Source organism: Athene cunicularia (genome assembly GCF_003259725.1).
Source record: "Athene cunicularia isolate RWA chromosome 5 unlocalized genomic scaffold, athCun1 chr5_part1, whole genome shotgun sequence".
NCBI classification, from domain to species: domain Eukaryota; kingdom Metazoa; phylum Chordata; class Aves; order Strigiformes; family Strigidae; genus Athene; species Athene cunicularia.
The window spans coordinates 38,476,357-38,495,409 of NW_020799101.1; the positions used below are offsets into that span (position 1 = coordinate 38,476,357).

The 19,053-nt window shown below is 37.6% G+C and overlaps 1 protein-coding gene across 8 annotated transcripts in view; it reads left to right on the forward strand.

Moving 5' to 3' along the window:
* Nucleotides 1-19,053, forward strand: part of SIPA1L1 (signal induced proliferation associated 1 like 1) — a 218,835-nt gene that overhangs the window by 125,641 nt on the left and 74,141 nt on the right. For all 8 annotated transcript variants that reach the window (XM_026848958.1, XM_026848959.1, XM_026848957.1 and 5 more), the window contains one exon: nt 15,773-17,593. In XM_026848958.1, coding sequence (XP_026704759.1) covers nt 16,096-17,593 — 1,498 coding nt within the window. In that variant the 5' untranslated portion in view covers nt 15,773-16,095. The remainder of the gene's footprint in view (nt 1-15,772; nt 17,594-19,053) is intronic.

A 19,053-nucleotide genomic window follows, 5' to 3' on the forward strand; every position in this document is an offset into this window, starting at 1 on the left:
CCGCCGTTGGCATCTTTTCCTAATATGTTCCTTAGCTTGGTGGATTTTTTCCTTCTTCAGTTTATTGGCTGCTCTGACCCAGTGACCCTTTTTAAAAGTCATTTCAATAGAGTAGCATGTTGATTTGGGGAGATAAATTTGCAAGACAGAAATAATAGTTTTTAATTCAAACGTTTAACCAATGTTAAGTGTAATGTCTTTAAAGGGCTTTACTAATGCTTTTCATCTGAGGTGGCAATATAAATAGTATCTATTCCTTTAAGCTAGTTTCTCATATTAATAAAACTTGATAGGTTAATAAATCTTCAGTAAGAACATAAAAATAGCTGTTCTGAATCAGCTGCTATATCTCTGTATGGAAGAGAAAGGTGGGAGCAAGCAAATAGTTATCCATCTCATGGCATATTTTTCTAGTTTCTAGAAGTCTGAATGAAGAACTTTCTCAACTGCATGTTATACTATTTGCACTTGAAGCCCTTAATGAGATTTTTTTTCTTCCATGCATTTATCTGACTGCTTTTTCATGTAAGTTTTGGCATCCATAAGTCATAGTTATGAGATTCATAGTTGAATTATACGTACTTGTTGGTTGCTTTACAGAAATTTTCTGTTTCTAGGGTAACAGAACTGCTTGTAATATTTCAGTTGATACCACAATTTCGGAGCATGTAACTCCAACCCCCTCTGCAAGCTTCTTTTTGCATTTTGGTGCCCAGGAACATGGAACTAAGGTTTTCAGAGATCTGTCTGCAGTATCTGCAAATGTTTTATTTGTTTTCTTAAGTCAGAAAAAGGTGATTAGGACTTATCATTCCATATGTCTAGTTAGTGAATGTCTCTTTCTCTTCTGTGTATTTATCAACCCTGAAGAAGCGGTAAAGTGATACATGCAATTCAGTCATTATGAAGAGATACTTCTGCAACTCTTCACGTTCTGCCAGCTGTTGACTGTCTTCCCTGTTGAATCTTTTGTTACCAGCTCAATTAACCGTACATAATCATCAGACTTTGGTGTCTTACCATCTTCTCCAGATTATACACACACAGTGTTGAACTGCACGTTGCCCAGTGTTGGTCACCTCTCTGCTGTGGAAGTGATCATGTGAAAGTCCTTTCCCTTATATCCTGTCCTTATTCATTTAGCCATTTGTGAGGCTTTCCCCTTTCATCTTCTAATGGTCCCTTTTTCTTTCACAGTCTTTAGCAAGCTTGTCTTATAGAGGATTTAGGAAATCAGTCACATATGAAACAGATGTGTCTCATACTGGATGATACCTTGAAAGAATTGTAACAGATCTGCAAGGCAGGACTTCTCTCCCCAGTACATCATTCTGTTTTGTTCAACTAATTTTGGCAAAATTAATTATTGTTTTTATTTTTCTTATCCTTAGTTCAGTGATCACATAGGAGACTTGCAACAATTTTTACCCAGGATATTCCTGACTGGTCAATATGAATGTCTTGTGAGAAATCTTAACCTATGTTATATTACGTTCTGAGGCGGTAATATTTTCTGTTGCTTTCTTGATGAATCTTATCATTACACTATTAAGGAGTATGAACTATATGTAAACAGTTGAATTCTCTCGGGACTATGAATTCTTAAACTATTTGTCATTCCTGTTAGACTGTAAGAAAGGATGAATTTCAACTGTTGGTCTGTGAACCAAGTATAGTAGGGTGAGTTGCCTTAAGCAGTTGTTGCATCTTTAATAAAGATTAAAATGAACTGGAAACATCTTGTCTGGCTGTAAAAATTCTCTGGTGATATTTTTACAGCAACAGTTTACAAAGAACAGACACTTAATTATGTATGTGAAGAAGTCTGAAGACTCAAAAAATCTGTTTTGCTCCAGTGCAGAATTTCTGCCTTCCAGTAACTATATTTTTTGTTGTATTCAGAAAAAAAAGCTTTACTCCCTCTTTTGACATAATGAACTACTTGAGAGTATCAGAAATATAATCTTGTTCAATTTCAGAAAGAGATTATTTATTCATTCATCATAGTTTATATGTTTGTAATTTACAACTAGAATGATTGCTTATCCTCGGTGGAACTTCTGGCAACTCTGTATTCAAGTACAGGTGAACAGAAATTTATCTAAAAGCTTTAATTTGAAGAAAACCAAATGTTTTCACTATAAAAGTATTTTGAAGTACTTCTATGATCTTGGGAATCAGTGCTCACTAAACAGTTTTAAAACTGTGTCTTTATTTTGAGCCATCTCTCACTACTCAAAAAAAATTTTTTTGGCTCACTGAATTTGGTAAATGACTGGATGGCTAGGATGAAGGGCAAAGAAAAAAGTATCCGTAGAACTAGCTGTACAGTGTTTTTAGGTCTAATGGCTTTTTCCTGCATGTGACCCACTCCAAACAGATTTGTCTGCTGTAATCTCATTACTGTGCTCATGGTAGGCTTGCAGATTAGAGGAGGTTTAGTGGGGGTTACAACTGTCATCTTTGTGTAAAATCCTGAAGACTTAAAGTTCTATACATATTGAAGAGGATTTCCTTCAGTGAAAAATTGTGGTTTGAGAGCTCTAGTTTCCCTATCTGTGTGGGTTTGTTGTCTGCTGGAAATCTCCCTTCTCAAAAGGCCTGTGGAAATTCCAAAATTTGGCCCCACTGACAGCGAAGGGCTCTTGTTCAGTCTCATCTCCTGAGACACCTTTCATGTTTCTGTGTAGATTCAAAGCCTGTGGCTTGACATCACTGTGGCTTAGTAGTGAAATAATTATAACACAACAGAGTTCTTAAAAATACGTAGGATCTGAATTTTCGAAGTCTGCTGCTGTTGCTGCCTCTCTGTGCTTGCAAAGCACACAAAGTCTGACATTACTACATTTGCCTGTGTTGAAACCCCCTGTTTTGGGGCTAGGTTTTGCTAAGGGATGCTTGTCAAAATATCTGCTGCTGTCATAATCAAGGGGAAGTTTTGCTTTATGATGAAGACCTTAATGGTGCGAACATCACACTGGTTACTGAATCAGCTACTTAAATTGTCATAAGACACGAGCATTTTTCTTAAAGGTTGTCCCAAAAAACCCTCTGTATTCCAGTACAGAGAGATGAGTTGCTTTCAACAGTGATGGTATCATGGAGCAAAGTTTCCTTAATGGAAGGAGATATAAAGCCATTTAATCTTTCCAGGGTGAAATCAAGACTTGATTGTAGAGTATAGGTATGATCCCTTTCTGATCAGAAATCCTACCAAGAATTTATTTGTAATGCTTCACAATTGCCGACATTTTCAAAAAGTTTTCGGATATTGATCTGCCTAACAGATAGTATGTGATACTGATAAAATTCCTGTTTCAGACTCATAGAAGAGGGTATAAAAACCAAAAAAGAAAGTGTGCATGCTTTTAAAAAAAAAAAAAGCAGCCCTGCAAATTGAAGAACACACATTTGGCTTCAAAGTACTGTTTGTGTTACTAAAAAAACTGAGAAATCCCAGCAGGGCCTTCTGAACAGGAGACGTAGCTCCAGCTGGTGCAGTGGGAATCACTTCAGCTCTGTGTGAGCGGGGAGTGCGTTAGCCCTCGGAGTCCGCTTTCTGCAGCCGCCCTGCAAGGGCCTGCGGGTTGTGGTGGTAAGCGGAGCTGAGGAGGATGCTGCAGCTGTCACCATACTTGTCTTAGGGACGAGCCACAGCCTTTATCCTGATGGATAGTTCAAGCCAATTCCTGTGGTTTCTAGTTGGCTGTTAAGGCTTTTACAAAGCCGTGCGTGGCTCAGGGAAGTCACCCCCCAACGTGTACGCCTCAAGGGTGAAAACTGGTGCAAGAACAGTATTTCTCTTTTTCAGAATGGGTTAAGAAACATTCTTTCTGAACTGTTATCAACGTGATTTTATATAATGAACCATAATCAGAAATAGTATGCTGGGTTGATTAAGGCTGTTGATGCAGTGAAACGGGAATACACCCACACATGTACTTTCTGTAGGTAATTTGCTTTTGAAGGTTTAGTATTGGAATCTAAATTATTTCAAATCTGTTTTCATTTTATAAAATGTTTTGCATGCATGTAAACCAGGAACAGATGTAGATATTTCCTTTTACTGACCATGCCTGGAAAAAAAAAATCACATGAGCAAAAAGGCTTTTGCATCATACTTCCTTAGTTTTTCATGCAAAAATCTCAAGTAGACAGGCTGGACTATGGGATTCAGTTAGAAAGAGGTAGGTTTATTTTTCTTGTTTCTGCCAGATATTATAGCCCATCTTATGGAAAAGACAATAAATCTTCTAAAGAATAAATTCACTGGTCTTGGGTTGTAAGGGCAGTTGGTAAAAGACATCTTTAGCGTTGTGAAACCTGAGGTGTACCTGCATGGACAGGTGGGCAGGTCAGACGCATCCAAGTTTCCTTACACTTTGAGATAACCAGCAGCATCCGACCATCCACCTACATTTGCCTCTTAAATTTTAAGATGTCTGGATGAAGTGCCAGTACTGCTGGCATATGTGTGCTTGTAGTAGACTGATTCTTATTTAAATTGCAAAGTGTGTTTTTTAGGTGTCAGTGCCACCTTGCTTGCTCTTTTCAGTTTGTATCCTGCTTTGCCAGCTTGACTGTCTGGATTCGTGACCAGAATTGCTTATGTTACTTCTCCCTAGTATTGCAGTTTGGTGTAGGTTGCTTTACACAATGGTTGGGCACAAATTTTTGCAATCAGTCCTTGAGAGTTGATGTATATAGCCAGCTAGGTATCATTTTCCCTTTGTAGTTACTGGAGATAATTGTGTCTTCAGCCGGGTGACTTGTATAGCTATCTTTAAATTTAAAGTACTGCCTGTTTGAATGTTTTCAATTGCTTTTATTATATAGTATATGTTAGAACTATAGAATATACTATACCTATACCTACACCATCAAAGCCACCACCTATAACTATACCTACACCATCAAAGCAAAGGATGTCATCTACCTGTTGGTCACTGCTGAGATCTGCACAAGAGAGAATTTCAAAATAATGAAGAACCTCTTCTAGGTTTTCTGCATGTAGAGTTTTCCTCTAGTTAAGTCTTCTGAAGTCCTACCTGAACGCCCACTCATAGCACAGTGCTTTCAAGAAATGAATCAACCGAATTATTTATATCTAGCTTTATTATTTTCTAAATCATAAATGTTGCAATGGTGCAGCATGCAGATTTCTGCTGAGTAACTGCATATTTTCACAGGTAATCTTTTTTTCTCTTTCCACATTGTTTTATTCACGCTTACTAGGATTTGAAGCATTGCGGATGTAGAAGAATAGTTTAGGTACAACCAGTTGGCTTTTGTCTTGTGTTTCTGTGTGTATTCCCACGTGCAATAGGAGAGTGTCATTAAGATACTAATTAATTTAGTGAAGTATAAGGCTTATGTAGTTGTACTGTGTTCCCTGCTAGGATTTTAGTGAAGTTTACTAGTTTATCCATCGGTCTTTTGCGTTTCACCTTGAAAGCTTCAGACATACCTTTCAATTTTTAAGGTGATAATTATTAACAGATGTAACACACTTATCTTTATTGCCAGGTGCCTAGTGCTCAGGAACTAATTTCAGTTGTTTACAGATCCCATCTGTATTTTTCTGATAGGTTTTCATACCCAAAGCATTGGTGAATGCTTGCTGAAGACAGTGTTTGAGTCTTAAAGTTAAAGGACTCTGGAAGTACCAACAGGAAAATTAACAAAAGCCATAGAGAGTCCTGTATGGAGGTTGAGCTGTTTATTCTTTTATAGCCATAAAGATGGTGTTTTGGAAAACAAATGTGTAATACATGTGATTGTCAAAGCATGGAAAGCTCTTCATATGTATTTTCTCAAAAATAGCAAAGTGAATTACCCCTGGGGACCTCTGATGTCATGCCTGCTAATGTTATATAAGAGTTTAAAGCCTAAAAGCTTTTTTTTTTTCCCCCTGGTTGATTTATGGTGCTTCATAAGTTTAGATATATCCAGCATGTGTGTGAAATGGTAACCTAAGATGGTTTTCCTATTTGGTCTGTGGGATGATCCCCATACTTAACTCTGAATGGGGAACATAGTAAATATATTCCTTGGTCAAAGTTTGCAACCTTTTTAGTTTGGCAATATCCGTTATATCGGAGGGCTGAGAGGTGTTGCCATAAGCACTACCTAAAGAATATGTAGTGACTTACTGAATTGATTGCCATGCCTTCTAGGTGTTTAATTGTCTGAAGGAAAATGTTATTTCATCTGGTTATAGTTTTTATTTGCACATATGCATAAAGTAGACGTCAGAAAACACAAAACATGGTTCCAGAAAGAAGATTGCACCCATTCAGTTTCCCCCTTTAGAGTGGAGTATATTGGAGAAATTCAGCATACAGTAATCCATCAACATCAGTAAAATATTGGTCTAGATGTTTGCTAGTGTTAGTAATTTAGAATCCTTTGCCGGTTAGTACAGAACTAATTTTTAAGCCTGTTCTAGTGAAAGGACACCAGTGTCTGTCTTGTAAAAGGGACTGCTGTGGGTTAAGTGATTGCAGGAAAAGTATGAAGCTGATGGTCTAAGAGAAAAAATGAAAAGAATGGAAAACATGAAAGTGAAGAGCTGCTGGAAATTATTCTTGTTTTCATGTAAAATCTGTTGCTCTATTTTTTTTATCTTCTAAGATCAGTATCTAAATAAGAACACAGTTATAACTTTTTTTGTCTTTAAACCCTTGCTTTTAACCTACCCTGAGGGCATTTTTTTTTTATTCTACAGTTTTAAATCAAGTTCTTTACACTGGTATACCAGTATTCTTTTGAGGGTTTAAAAGTGTAGTAATACAAAACTTGTAATTTTAAAAAAAAGGTAAACCGATATATTGTTGAAAAAAGTATTAATGGGTTTTTAGATTCTTTTCCAGAAGGATTTACAGTGGAAGGCTGTGGAGGTTTCCCCTGAGTGCCTTTCAGTTAGAATGTTCCAGTTGTCCACAATCATAAAAGGAAAAAAAAAAATTCAAAATTTTGTCCAAGTTTTTGTTTACAAGTGTGCATCCTCCTTTAAAGTTTTTAATTTACTTCCTTTCTTGGTGTTTCACACTCGACAGTCTCGTGAAGCAGAAGCCGCTATACTTCTTGCAAGGATTATTTTTGGATTACATGCTTCCCTATCTATTCAGACATATGAACTGTTAAAAAGATCTCTCTCTTACTCTCTCTAGCCCTTGTATGACTTTATAGTCTGGACTGTGATTTTTCGGTATCTTAATTTTTATGCTGTCTGTACTTAACTGAAGTTTGAATGATCTGAATACCTAATACACTTCTACCGTGGAGCCTGTCCTGGGTTATTAGGTTCTGTAATTCAAGATTTCCTGTAGAAACATACAATGAAAATTTGGTGACGTTAGGTTTAAAATTGTTTGCTTTTCTTCATATAACAGTCGTGAATACAGATTGACGAAGTGTATAAAGTAGTTGTGGGAACAGTTGTTTAAATGACATCACGATTAATTACAGTGTTTGCTTATATTTATGTACTTTTGTTAACAGCATACTCAAACTTGCTTTCAGAAGATAGCATTAACAACTTGTGTGTTATATATGTATATATATATGTAAATATATGTAGATATATGTATAGAAATATATACGTGGTATATGTACCTAAACACAAAAGCAAAACACTTTTTTTTAGGGGAAAATACTTTAACTTTGTGTATGCTATTACAAAAGAATACCATTTAGACCAACAGACCTTTTTAATAGGTTATATGAGAGGAAAATCCTTTTTCTAGCCGTCTGCTTTCAAAATACTTTATTTCAGTAGTAGTTTTGAACTTGTTTTTTCACTTACATAGTGCTTCATTTTATCTGTATAATTTATAATAGGTTTCTGTTGTTTTTCTCTAATATGCAGGAATTGGAACAGACAAGTCAATAATCTGCTTTGTGTTGTCAGGCCAGTAGATAAGGCAGCAAATTAATTGAACAGCTATTAGCTATTTGGAAGCTTGAAAAAAAATCATTTGCTTGATGAGATGCTCAGCTGTCTTTTGAGTGGCTTTTGTTGAGAGAGGAAAGCATGGTCTGAAATAGAAATGGATGGTGTCCGTTCTACTCTGGTGGGGGCTGCTGCATGACAGAGGTGTCCCTGATTTGAGAAGGAAGGATTGTAGAGGGCTGTAGCTGAGAGTGCCAGCAGCTGGGCTTAAAGTGAGAGGATGGTATGTGACTGGGTGCTGAGGAGGCCTGGGGCACAGGTGAAGGAGTGATGGTGATGCAGGAATTGGGAACAGCTCATGTGGGCATTGAGTAATAATCTCCCTGCTCCTAATTCTCATCTCTAGTGCTGCAGCAGTACTTTTAAAGCAGGAGCAGTAGTTGCAGGAGTGCGTTTAGGAACATGTGTGAATATGAAACACTAGATGGTTAATGTGGGGGTTGCTGGGAATAAAGCCTATTAATTTTAGGTAAAATTCAACTCTCACTTCTGAAAAGCTGCTTTTGTTTCTCCCTTAAACACTTGTCTGTGTGATCAGTCAACCTATGAAGACATGGTATTCTGTGGAGGAAATTAAATGGTGTTGGGAAAAATACTTTAAACACTATCAAAATGATGATTTTATATTTTTTAATAATGCTATTACCAAATTAGGGACACAGTCTAACACCTGTCATTAAAACAATTAGCTTTGAGTTGTGCTCCAAACTACTTAGAAGCAGCTGGAAGTTTAAAAGTAATATGTTGAACACACTCTTTCCACCTCTTCCATACTGAGGGCTCTTGCTCAGCTCTGTGGGATGCGATGAGGCGCGTGGTGGTGACTGTGACTGCCGGCACTAGCGTGCCAAGTGTGGCCAGCAGGAGCATGGCGGGTGGCTCAGCACAGAGACCACAGGCTGAGCTCTGTCTCTGGGTTGGTCCCAAAGCTATGGCAGAAACAAACTTGTGGCTGGGCTGGAGGAGGGTGGTGGCGTATGAGCCTTGGTGCTGCAGAAGTATGTGAGCAAAGATGCAAACCTCGGGAAAGTGCATTTGTGGTACTTACTGTAATGCATGGCGATTATGCTGAACTCTACCCATACCGGCAAGTATCAGCCCATTTCCTTTGGGGTTCCTTGGTCTGGGTTTTTTTTTTTTGTGGGGGTTTTTTTGGTTTCTGACTCTTCACAGGTTAGTCTCACAGTATCAGAAGTTAGTCATTGATTAACTTGGGCTCTTTGCAGATAAGTAACTTTTACAGGAGTCCACACACCAGAGAGAGCAGTCTGTTTCTGCAACTATTACCTTAGGGATGCAATATATCAACAGCTAGCAACAGAAACAGAAATGCAGAAGAGAAACATCTCTTCAAAAAAAAAAAAAAAGGGTGATGGGATGTAAGTGGAACTCTTCTATAGTTGCTAAAAATTTACTTTCTTGAGAGATGGTATCTGGGAACTAGAATATTTTGCTCTCATGTTTTGGCACTGGTTTAGAGTTGCTTCCTAGAGAGCAAGCGCTGCTATCAAAAATAAACTATTATTGTTAACAATCTTATTCCAGGCATAGAATACAGTATAGCATCCAGTAAGGTTTGTCAGCATCTTTTTTTCAGATTGTGTAAGTTAGCTTCTGGGAAAGGGATTCTGCATTTAATTAACTGAGTGACACTGGTACCAAATTGGAGCATGAGTGTTGAAGTAAGAATAAGCACGTGTAGTACCTTTCCTCTCTCTCCCCCTCTGTCTCAGTTAAAAGGAATTTTAAAGGGTTTGTTCCAGCAACAGTTACTTGTACACTTGAGTATGTGATATCCTTGTCTTGATTAATGGTTACGAAAGTGATGTGAAAACAGAGGACACAATTCTGGCTTGAGATGTTGTGGTGTTTACATGGAGAATAATACATGGAGAATAATGAGTGGGAGATCATAATGGAGAAAAATGTGCTGAAATGCACAGGTAGGGAATTACTGTCCCCTGTGTTCATATATCTGTCTCAATTTGATAGCTTTTATTATGCTTCATTTAACATCCTGTTTGGTCATGAACATTTTACCACTGACTGCACGTGAGAATGATTATTGAATGTGACTTCGTGGTCTTCTGCACAGGGAGGCCAGCTGGTTCAGTGTACTCTGAGCCAACGGACGACTTGTGTCTGTGGTTAGCAGGGCTCATAACCTGAGGGAGCAAATTTTGCCAAGTGCCACAGCGCACGAGTTTAGCCTTGGCACCCCTTTTAGTGACATCGCGCCCTCCAGTTATTTCACATGTGGCAAAGCAAGCTAGTGTTTGTCTGTAGAAAGGCATGCCGCAAGAGCGTAGAAACTGATGGGAGTAATTCACATTAATTACTATTACATCTTAAAATCAATGTAACTTTGCCTAAATACATATATATACACACAAAGTTCATAGGAGTGTGAGCTTCTTCAGCAAAGAATGAAGAATAAAGCACTCTTAAATCTCAACAGATGAGGTGATTTACAGAGTGAACATTGTGTATATGGCGACAGGTGTCACACAGTTTCTTAGAGCAAAGGTTTTCTTTTGAGGGCTAGGGAGCAAGGAAACATTCAGAGAAAAAGGTAGAAACACATACTTGCTGACGTGTAGATTAGCGACAAATTTTGTAGAAAATATACATTAGGGAAGTGGGGGAAGAAGAGTTAGGGGAAATCTTGTCTTTCATCCTATGCAGAGCTGACAATTGTCACAAATTCAGCTAACGCAAAACCAACAATTCCTCTAAGTGTAACAAAAATAAAACTGGTAAGCTAGTAAAATACCAAACACTAGTCTTCAAATAGCCTTTCAGCTGATAAAAACCTTTCTCTGAAAGATGAACCCTTTAACTTTCCTTCATTTATAATGATATAAGTAATCCTGGGAAGAGAAGAATAAAGTTGTTAATAGGTAACCACATAATGCCAAGTATTTCTAAAGATTAAATTGAATTTTTATCTTCTGAGGAATTAATTTTATGAAATTAGGCATTATTTTGTACATATAATAACTTAATTGACTGATAAATTAATATCTCTCCCCCCACACCCCCCCCAAGCTTTTGTATATAAAATACAAAACAGCTTTGCAAAGCTGGATTATACAGGAGCTGTGACAGACAGCATTTTGTTAGCCAGGGGAATAAATGGAGCTTTTCATATCAAATTATTTAAAAGTATGTGTTTCTATTTAGCTTCAGTCTTTTTTGTTGTTCTGATTTCTTTTTCTGGTTTCATAGATGCTACTATTTTTCAGGTTTTATGGCAGTGCCAGTTCTTTTCCCAGTAAGGGTTAACAAGGGTTACTACCAGTAACGTGTGTGTGTTACACTGCATTTCTGAAGTTGGCTAGATTTTGGTAAACCTTGTGGAATATAGATGACTTCACATTAATAGTTTTTAAAAATATAAATGTAAAATGTTATTCTGAGCTGCTTTTCTTACAGTTTTCAGTATTTTAAAATATCCTTGGTGATATGTTTTGCTTACCATCCTCTACTATATTTTGTTTGGGGTGGGCTGGGGGAGTGGTATGGAGGCTTAGCAGAAGTGAGACTTCTTTGGAATTTGAAAACAGATTCCTTCCTTCCCCAATTTTTAATTATAAAATGCCACTTTTTAACGCGGGCTGATGGTGATGTATGAAGTCTTTCCTCTGGATTATTATGAATCATAAATAATTTGGTGCCCTGAAATCTATCTCTGTCAACATCAGAGTATTAAGATCATTAGCATCTGTGATCCTACAATCTGAAGTCTCAGCATGTTCCCAGAAGATAGCAGAGTAATTATTAAACCTCTTTGAGTAAGACTTGGTTATGGGTAAAATCACTACTTTGTAAGGAAAACAAGCACAATTCCACATAGACTAAATCTAGGAAAAAAACTATAATAGAAGGTCTTTGAATCAATGCGTTAGACTTGATCTATTTTCCATTCATCTGAACAAGCAGATGTTGAATTATCTTATTTGGCTACCTGAATGAAAGATAGAAACTGCTCAGTGTGCTGTAGTTTAGGCTTTTTACGCTATCCTGAGTTGACTGGAGCGAGACATTTCTTCTTAATCAGCTGCTTCTGGTTGCTGCTTTGTAATCCAGAGGCCTCTGGATGAAATCTTGACTGGTAGGTCTTCATTTTCCTGGTGGTTAATTTCAGTCATGAGGAAGAAGAAATCAGAATCTCTTGACCTAACTGTCTTTTAAGAGTGACGTAGAACTGCAAAACTATCTTGGGATTGGTTTACAAGGACCTTTTAAGTTTGATCAGAAGGGTCCTTTGTCCTACACCTGGAATGCCGGTTTTGGAGGAGGGAGCAAAGTGAGGACAGCTATAAATAGAGAGGGGAAGAATGAAAACAGGTTTGTCTATAGCTCATTTTGAGTTGAGAATAAACAAAAGGTCCTCTGGTGCTGGTAAAAAGCAATGAGTAAACTTTGTCCTATGGATTTGAGACCCCTTTTGATCAGATCCTTGGACTGCTTTACTAGTTAACCACATGCAATGTGATAAGCAGATCATTGGTTTTCCAAGCTCTGTTCTCTTAACTGGTTTTTGATATAATTGTTACTAGATTTTCATGGACCTCTTTGCAGTTTTTGAATGTGGTTTTAATTTACAACTTTTCGTATGTAGCCATTCATCTGAGTATTTTGTTGGTCTATTCAGTCAGTTCAGATTAAGTGGAGAAGCATACATTTTCTTGGTTATGCCAGTTTGTCCTCACCATATTCTTTTCACATAGGTATTCATAGCTCTGCCTTAAATTATATTTTTTCTATATTGAATTAGTAACAAAATAGGAATAGTTACTCTTCACAATTACTACTCTTGTCTTTAGAAGTAGGTACAATACTGTCTTGCAGTTGTAACTAATTTTAATAGATTACATATTTTGTGTTAGCAATTCTGCTACTTAATATTTAACTTCCTGCAGGTTTTTCAGTTCATAATATCACTGATGGTCATTTAAATAAAGTGTGATTCACCCTGTCTTTTAATGCTGTCATGTTTTGCAGGTAAAGAATGTGAGAAAATGTAAAGTACAGATTGCAGTTATTGTTCCTTTCCTGTTAAATCTGATGACCAGTGTACTCAGCGTCTATGCTTTAGGAGTTTTTAATGTTATCAAATGTCATATTTTCACTTTATTTTGATTGTAGCTAATTGAACCTTTTAGATCAGACTGTTAGATCTCAAATTAGAGACCCAGGACAGGAAGGTCTAGGGAAACAACCACAGACAGGTGGTTACGGTCTCCAGAAAATTTGACGTAAGTCATTTAATTCATGTTGACACAGGCAAGGGGTGGAGTTCAGTTCTGGAGTTCAGAGTGTAGTATTAACTATTGCTATAATCATTTATTGCCTGTATTTCAGCTGCTACAGCAGATGAAGTAGGACAGTTGCAAAAACCTGTAAAGCATGAAACAGCTGGTCCCCAGAGTGAGACATCCTTAATGCTGAGTCAAGGAACAGCAAAAGTATTTCCTTTGGAAAATGTACTGTGTGGTCATGTAACTAACGACTACCATACGTACAAAAGATCACGAATAAGTTCAACAGACTACTTAGCTATATTTTTTTTTCCACACGTGATTCTGTATATATTTTTTTATATATCCTTAATGATTTAGAATTATTGTCTTGGAAATTTTTAAAGGAAAAATAATAATCTGAGACATGGGGGAAACTGGTAGCATTTGGATGCTTATATGGTTAATACCGAGCTTGGGAATTGTTAGAGCTGTTGTGTGAACTTCTGCCCTTAAGTTAATGAGAAACTTGTAGGTTATCTGTTTCTGTAAGGACCAGCACTTGAGAGGGAGGAGATGTATACTCTGCTTTGAGAAATACTGGCAATGGAAGGGGAACGGTGAGGGACAAAAATCTTGACTTTCATTGCAGGCTGTGAAGAGGAGTGTGCAGTAGCGGACAGTTGTAATTCTGCCTGTTTCATGTTCCATCCTCAGCTTGACTCTTCCTTCGCTATCACTTTTAGCCTGTTTTCCTCTTGCCCTAAATCCTTATCAGTTTTCATTCTATTTTCCTTCCATTCTGCCTATAAACCGAGCCTGCATAACTCTGTAGAAAGGGCTATGTAGTGTTCCCATTTTGTAGAGCTTATTGCATAAATGATATTCGCTACAGCATCATTGAAAAGCAAAGACAGAACATTGGGTTATGTGATGTCACACAGTGTTTGCATTCTTCCTTGATCTGATTTGTTCATGAAGTTGTTTTACCAGCTTGATCAGTTCTTAGGCTGGAGAGTGTTAGAAATTCATAAAAAGTTACGGTTGAAAATTCAGTAGTTTTGCAACAGCTAGATGAATAGATTGCCTTTCTAAAGGTGTTCTAATTATATAGGTAGAAAAAACGATTGTTTCAGCAGTATCATTGTAGCAGAATTACAAGGAAAGTAACTGTGCTTATGTAAATGGCTGTGCAAATACAATAATAGCGTAGATCACTCGCACCGTTCTGGTTATATGCGATGCAGTCAGCTTGCATTTTAAGTATCCCTTATGTGTTCAGCTTTATATAAATAGCAGCTATTCCAAGGAGGTGCTGTCTATGGGAAGTGAAGTTAAAACAGGCTGCCTTTGGAGGCAGAAAGTGCCCTGACTTGATATTTAATTAGTGTGGAGCAAAGTACTCCATAGTTTTGAGAAGAGACTGCAGAAAGTGCTAGTTTCCCTGGAAGCATCAGAAAGCTTTGATTCATAGACAATACTGCATTGTTAACACGGTGCTGGTTCAGCAGCATCTCTCTGCACACATTTGACAAATATTTAAAGGCCACATTTTGTGTAATTGGTTCAACCTTTGAAAATTATTAACTTCTTTGTGTTAAAGGATGTACACAGCAATGCAAGATTTTATCTTGACAATCACATGCTTTTGTCTTCTACCAGCAAGGATGTACTTGTGGAATTTTTTTTTTTTAGCTCCTTAAAGGGTGGTATACTAAATGCTTTGTGATCACTTTGGTACTGATGAGGTATGGGAAGGCATTTAACTTCCATGGCTTTGTAAAGCTGGATTATACAGGAGCTGTGGCCGACAATATTTTGTTAGCCAGGGAAATAAATGGAGCTTTTCATATCAAATAATTTAAAACTATGTGTTTCTATTTCGCTTTAGTCTTTTTATATGTTGTGAAATCTGGGCAGAGATAATAGATGCTTTCTGGACTATCCAGCTAATCTTCAAATAAAGCTGTGCAAAACACAAAATAAAATGGGACTGATCGCCATACTCTCTATTATCATTCTGTAATCTTTTTGCTAATCAGCTTCCTTCCTTTTTTTGTTAGCATATTATAGTTACTTACATTAATGGCAAAGTTGAACAGGCATTGTTAATACCTAATTGCTGCTTGGATGTGTGACTTGTATATGGTAAATTCTTTAAAACGTTTATAAACAAATTTGGAGTCCTGATCTGGCTCCTCTGTGGCTTCTACAGGAAAGGTATGCTTGTATGTATCCTTCGGCTGAGGAAATTATTAACACCCTACTTGTGCTTTGTAAAACTGGCTGCTAACCCAACTTAAAAGTATTACTAACCAGTCCATAAGGAAAAAATTATATTTTGGTGTGAAGTCTAAAGGTTAAAGTATTTCTTTTTAGAAGGCAGATGAACTATATCTAGAAAACTCTTCATCGCTGTATAACACAAATCTTTGTTTTTGAGATGATGATCTACGAGATTTAAAAGAATGTTTGTTAGAAATACTAATTCTGTGTAATTACTTCAATAGTTTCAGTTACAAAAATATATATATTAAATGATTAATGCTTTTATCTCTCTTTTTCTCTGTTCTAGGCTTAAAAGAAGCATAAGCAATTGGATTACAACTCTGACATTTTGGAGCACAAGTGATGTTAAAACAATTTGAATGTATTGCAGCATGGCTACTTCTTAAAATGCAAAAGTTAAAGGAAATTATTGCTTATCAAAACCTACTGAATATCTGAACTTTCTAGACATCCTGAATTTAACTGTATCCTTAAATGTCCATGATTAAGATCTCATGCAACCATTGTATATTTTGGAGACTATTCTCCAAAAGAGAACTGTGCATTTAAAAAGCAGAAATGACTGTGTTTTCTCTGGGAACCTACTAAGGTTAAACGTACTGAAAGATCATGACCAGCTTGAAGCGGTCCCAGACCGAAAGGGCTGTTGCCACTGGGGTATCAGTTGGAACAGATGGCACCTCAAAAGTCCACTCGGATGACTTTTATATGAGGCGCTTTAGGTCACAGAATGGCAGCTTAGGATCTGCAGTCATGGCACCGGTTGGACCGCCTCGCAATGAGAGTTCCCATCATGTTACCTCTACACCTGGAGTCCCTAAAATGGGGGTCAGGGCAAGGATTGCTGATTGGCCCCCAAGGAAGGAGAACATCAAGGAAACAAGCAGATCTAGTCAAGATATTGAAACATCAAGTTGCCTTGACAGCATGTCTTCTAAAAGCAGTCCTGGGAGTCAGGGAAGCTCTGTTAACTTGAATGCAAGTGATTCTGTCATGTTAAAGAGCATCCAGAGCACACTTAAGAACAAGACCAGACAATCTGAGAATCTAGACTCCAGGTTTCTTACACCTGATGGCTATCCCAGTTCCCCAAGGAAAGCTCTTCGCAGAATAAGACAGCGCAGCAACAGCGACATTACCATAAGTGAGCTTGATGTGGATAGTTTTGATGAATGTATTTCACCCACTTTTAAATCTGGACCATCTCTTCACAGGGAGTACGGCAGCACATCTTCAATAGATAAACAGGGAACTTCAGGGGAAAGTTTTTTTGACTTATTGAAGGGCTATAAAGATGAAAAGTCTGATCAAAGAAGCCCAGCCACAAGTAAGCTCAGTGAACTCCTGATTGCCAGTGGAAGCAAGGGTTCAGGTTTCTCTCTAGATGTGATAGATGGACCTATTACTCAAAGGGACAACCTGAGACTCTTTAAGGAAAGGGAGAAGCCACTTAAGAGACGCTCAAAATCAGAGACAGGAGATTCATCCATTTTTCGTAAACTGCGCAATGCCAAAGGTGAAGGAGAACTTGGAAAGTCTTCAGATCTTGAAGATAACAGGTCAGAAGATAGCGTCAAGCCTTGGACTTGTCCAAAGTGTTTTGCTCATTATGATGTACAGAGTATTTTATTTGATTTAAATGAAGCGGCAATCAACAGGCATAACGTGATTAAAAGAAGGAACACAACCACCGGTGCATCTGCTGCTGCTGTAGCATCACTTGTCTCTGGACCCTTGTCCCATTCTGCAAGTTTCAATTCTCCAATGGGCAGCACTGAAGACCTGAATTCAAAAGGAAGTCTCAATATGGACCAGGGGGACGATAAAAGCAATGAACTTGTGATGAGTTGTCCTTATTTTCGTAATGAGATTGGTGGGGAAGGAGAGAGGAAGATAAGCCTTTCCAAATCTAATTCAGGTTCCTTCAGTGGATGTGAAAGTGCCTCGTTTGAGTCAACTCTGAGTTCTCATTGCACAAATGCCGGAGTAGCAGTTCTGGAAGTTCCCAAGGAGAATCTGATTTTACATCTGGACAGAGTGAAAAGATACATCGTTGAACATGTAGATCTTGGTGCATATTATTACCGAAAATTCTTCTATCAGAAAGGTAGGTAAATGTTATTTTTCCTTGTGCTTTATTAACGACTTTTTCGTTTTACCAACATACAAAATTCAGCTGATGTATCACAGTATTTGCAAGAATTATGTATGGTTTTTTTAATCATCAGTGCTTAAACATGGTATATTATACTGATCAGTACATGCTATTTCTAATAGAGTCGCAGTGTTGGAGTAAAAAAAAATGTTGATTTTAGTACTGATAAAACATCAATGGCTACAAATTCTAAATGTATTGAAACACAGCTTTGGTATCCATGGGAGTGGGAAGGGGTTGGCCCTTGAAAAATTAAAAAATAAAATTCTGAAATATGAGAACTTTCTTCTTTCCACATCAAGACTTGACATTCTGAGGATCTTGGAAAGTTAGCATTTACAACAATCTTCAGACGTTTTATTATCTTGATTATCCATTTCAAAATGGGGGTGTGTGTGTATTTATTTTAAATCAGTAACAAAAATAAAGATAAAAACATGTTTTTCTTGCTCACTATTTCCATTAAACCCATCATTCTAGTCAGAAAATTCTAATTTGTTGGATTTTGCAGAAACCGGCACTGTATATCCATAATTCTTTCTATATATACACAAATGTGTGTTGCAATGACAACACACTCTGAAAAAACAGAGTACAATTCTCTTATCTCATGGTTCTGTTGAAGCCAAGGATTATAATTTCCATTGAAGGTATGCAGAAAAGTGCCCCCTGCCCCCCAAATGGTGCTGGCTGTGAGATGCAGATCTTTCTCTCTGTTCTTCCTGATTCTGAAAATGATGAAAAAGGATTACAGACCAAATCCCTGTAAATTGTAAAAGAGTTCTGTCTGCAGAATTGTGTGCCTTGCTATGGTATCTCTTGATAGATAGAACTGGTCTAATGACTGGCCTGAAGAGTACTTGTTCCTTAGCTACCAATGATCAGGACTGGGTTTTATCTCTTCAGGGAAAGCAGCTCCAAACAGTTTGTTTCCTACAGATTAAAGCAACAGGAATGCCTGGTTAAAATGAGTGGATGGTCAGTTGAAAAAAAAAAAAAAAAAATAAGTGCATGTTACACCGAATAATCTCATCTCCCATTTTTCCCTTGCTGCTTTGAAATACGTCCATCTCTCACCTCCTTTTTCCCTGCATTGTCCCTTGGTTGAGTGACTCTTGTCACGCTTTCCATAGTCTTCTTTATTCTGCAGTCTTTCTAGGGCTGAGGGGTAGCCTTTGCTGCATGGTTTTTGAGAGTGCTGATCCACGCCCTTTGGAGGGAAAGGAGTGAGGAAAAAGTGCTGGTTTCCCAAGAACAGTAAGCCAGATGTGCAATGTAGGATGAGGTGTGTTTGGAGGGGAGAGCCTGAGATTAGAGACCTTTGGCTGCGATTACCTTCCTGTCTGTCTCCCACAGTAACAATTAGATTCCTTATCACTCTGGTGAGTTTTGTGATCAGCAGCTAAAGGTGT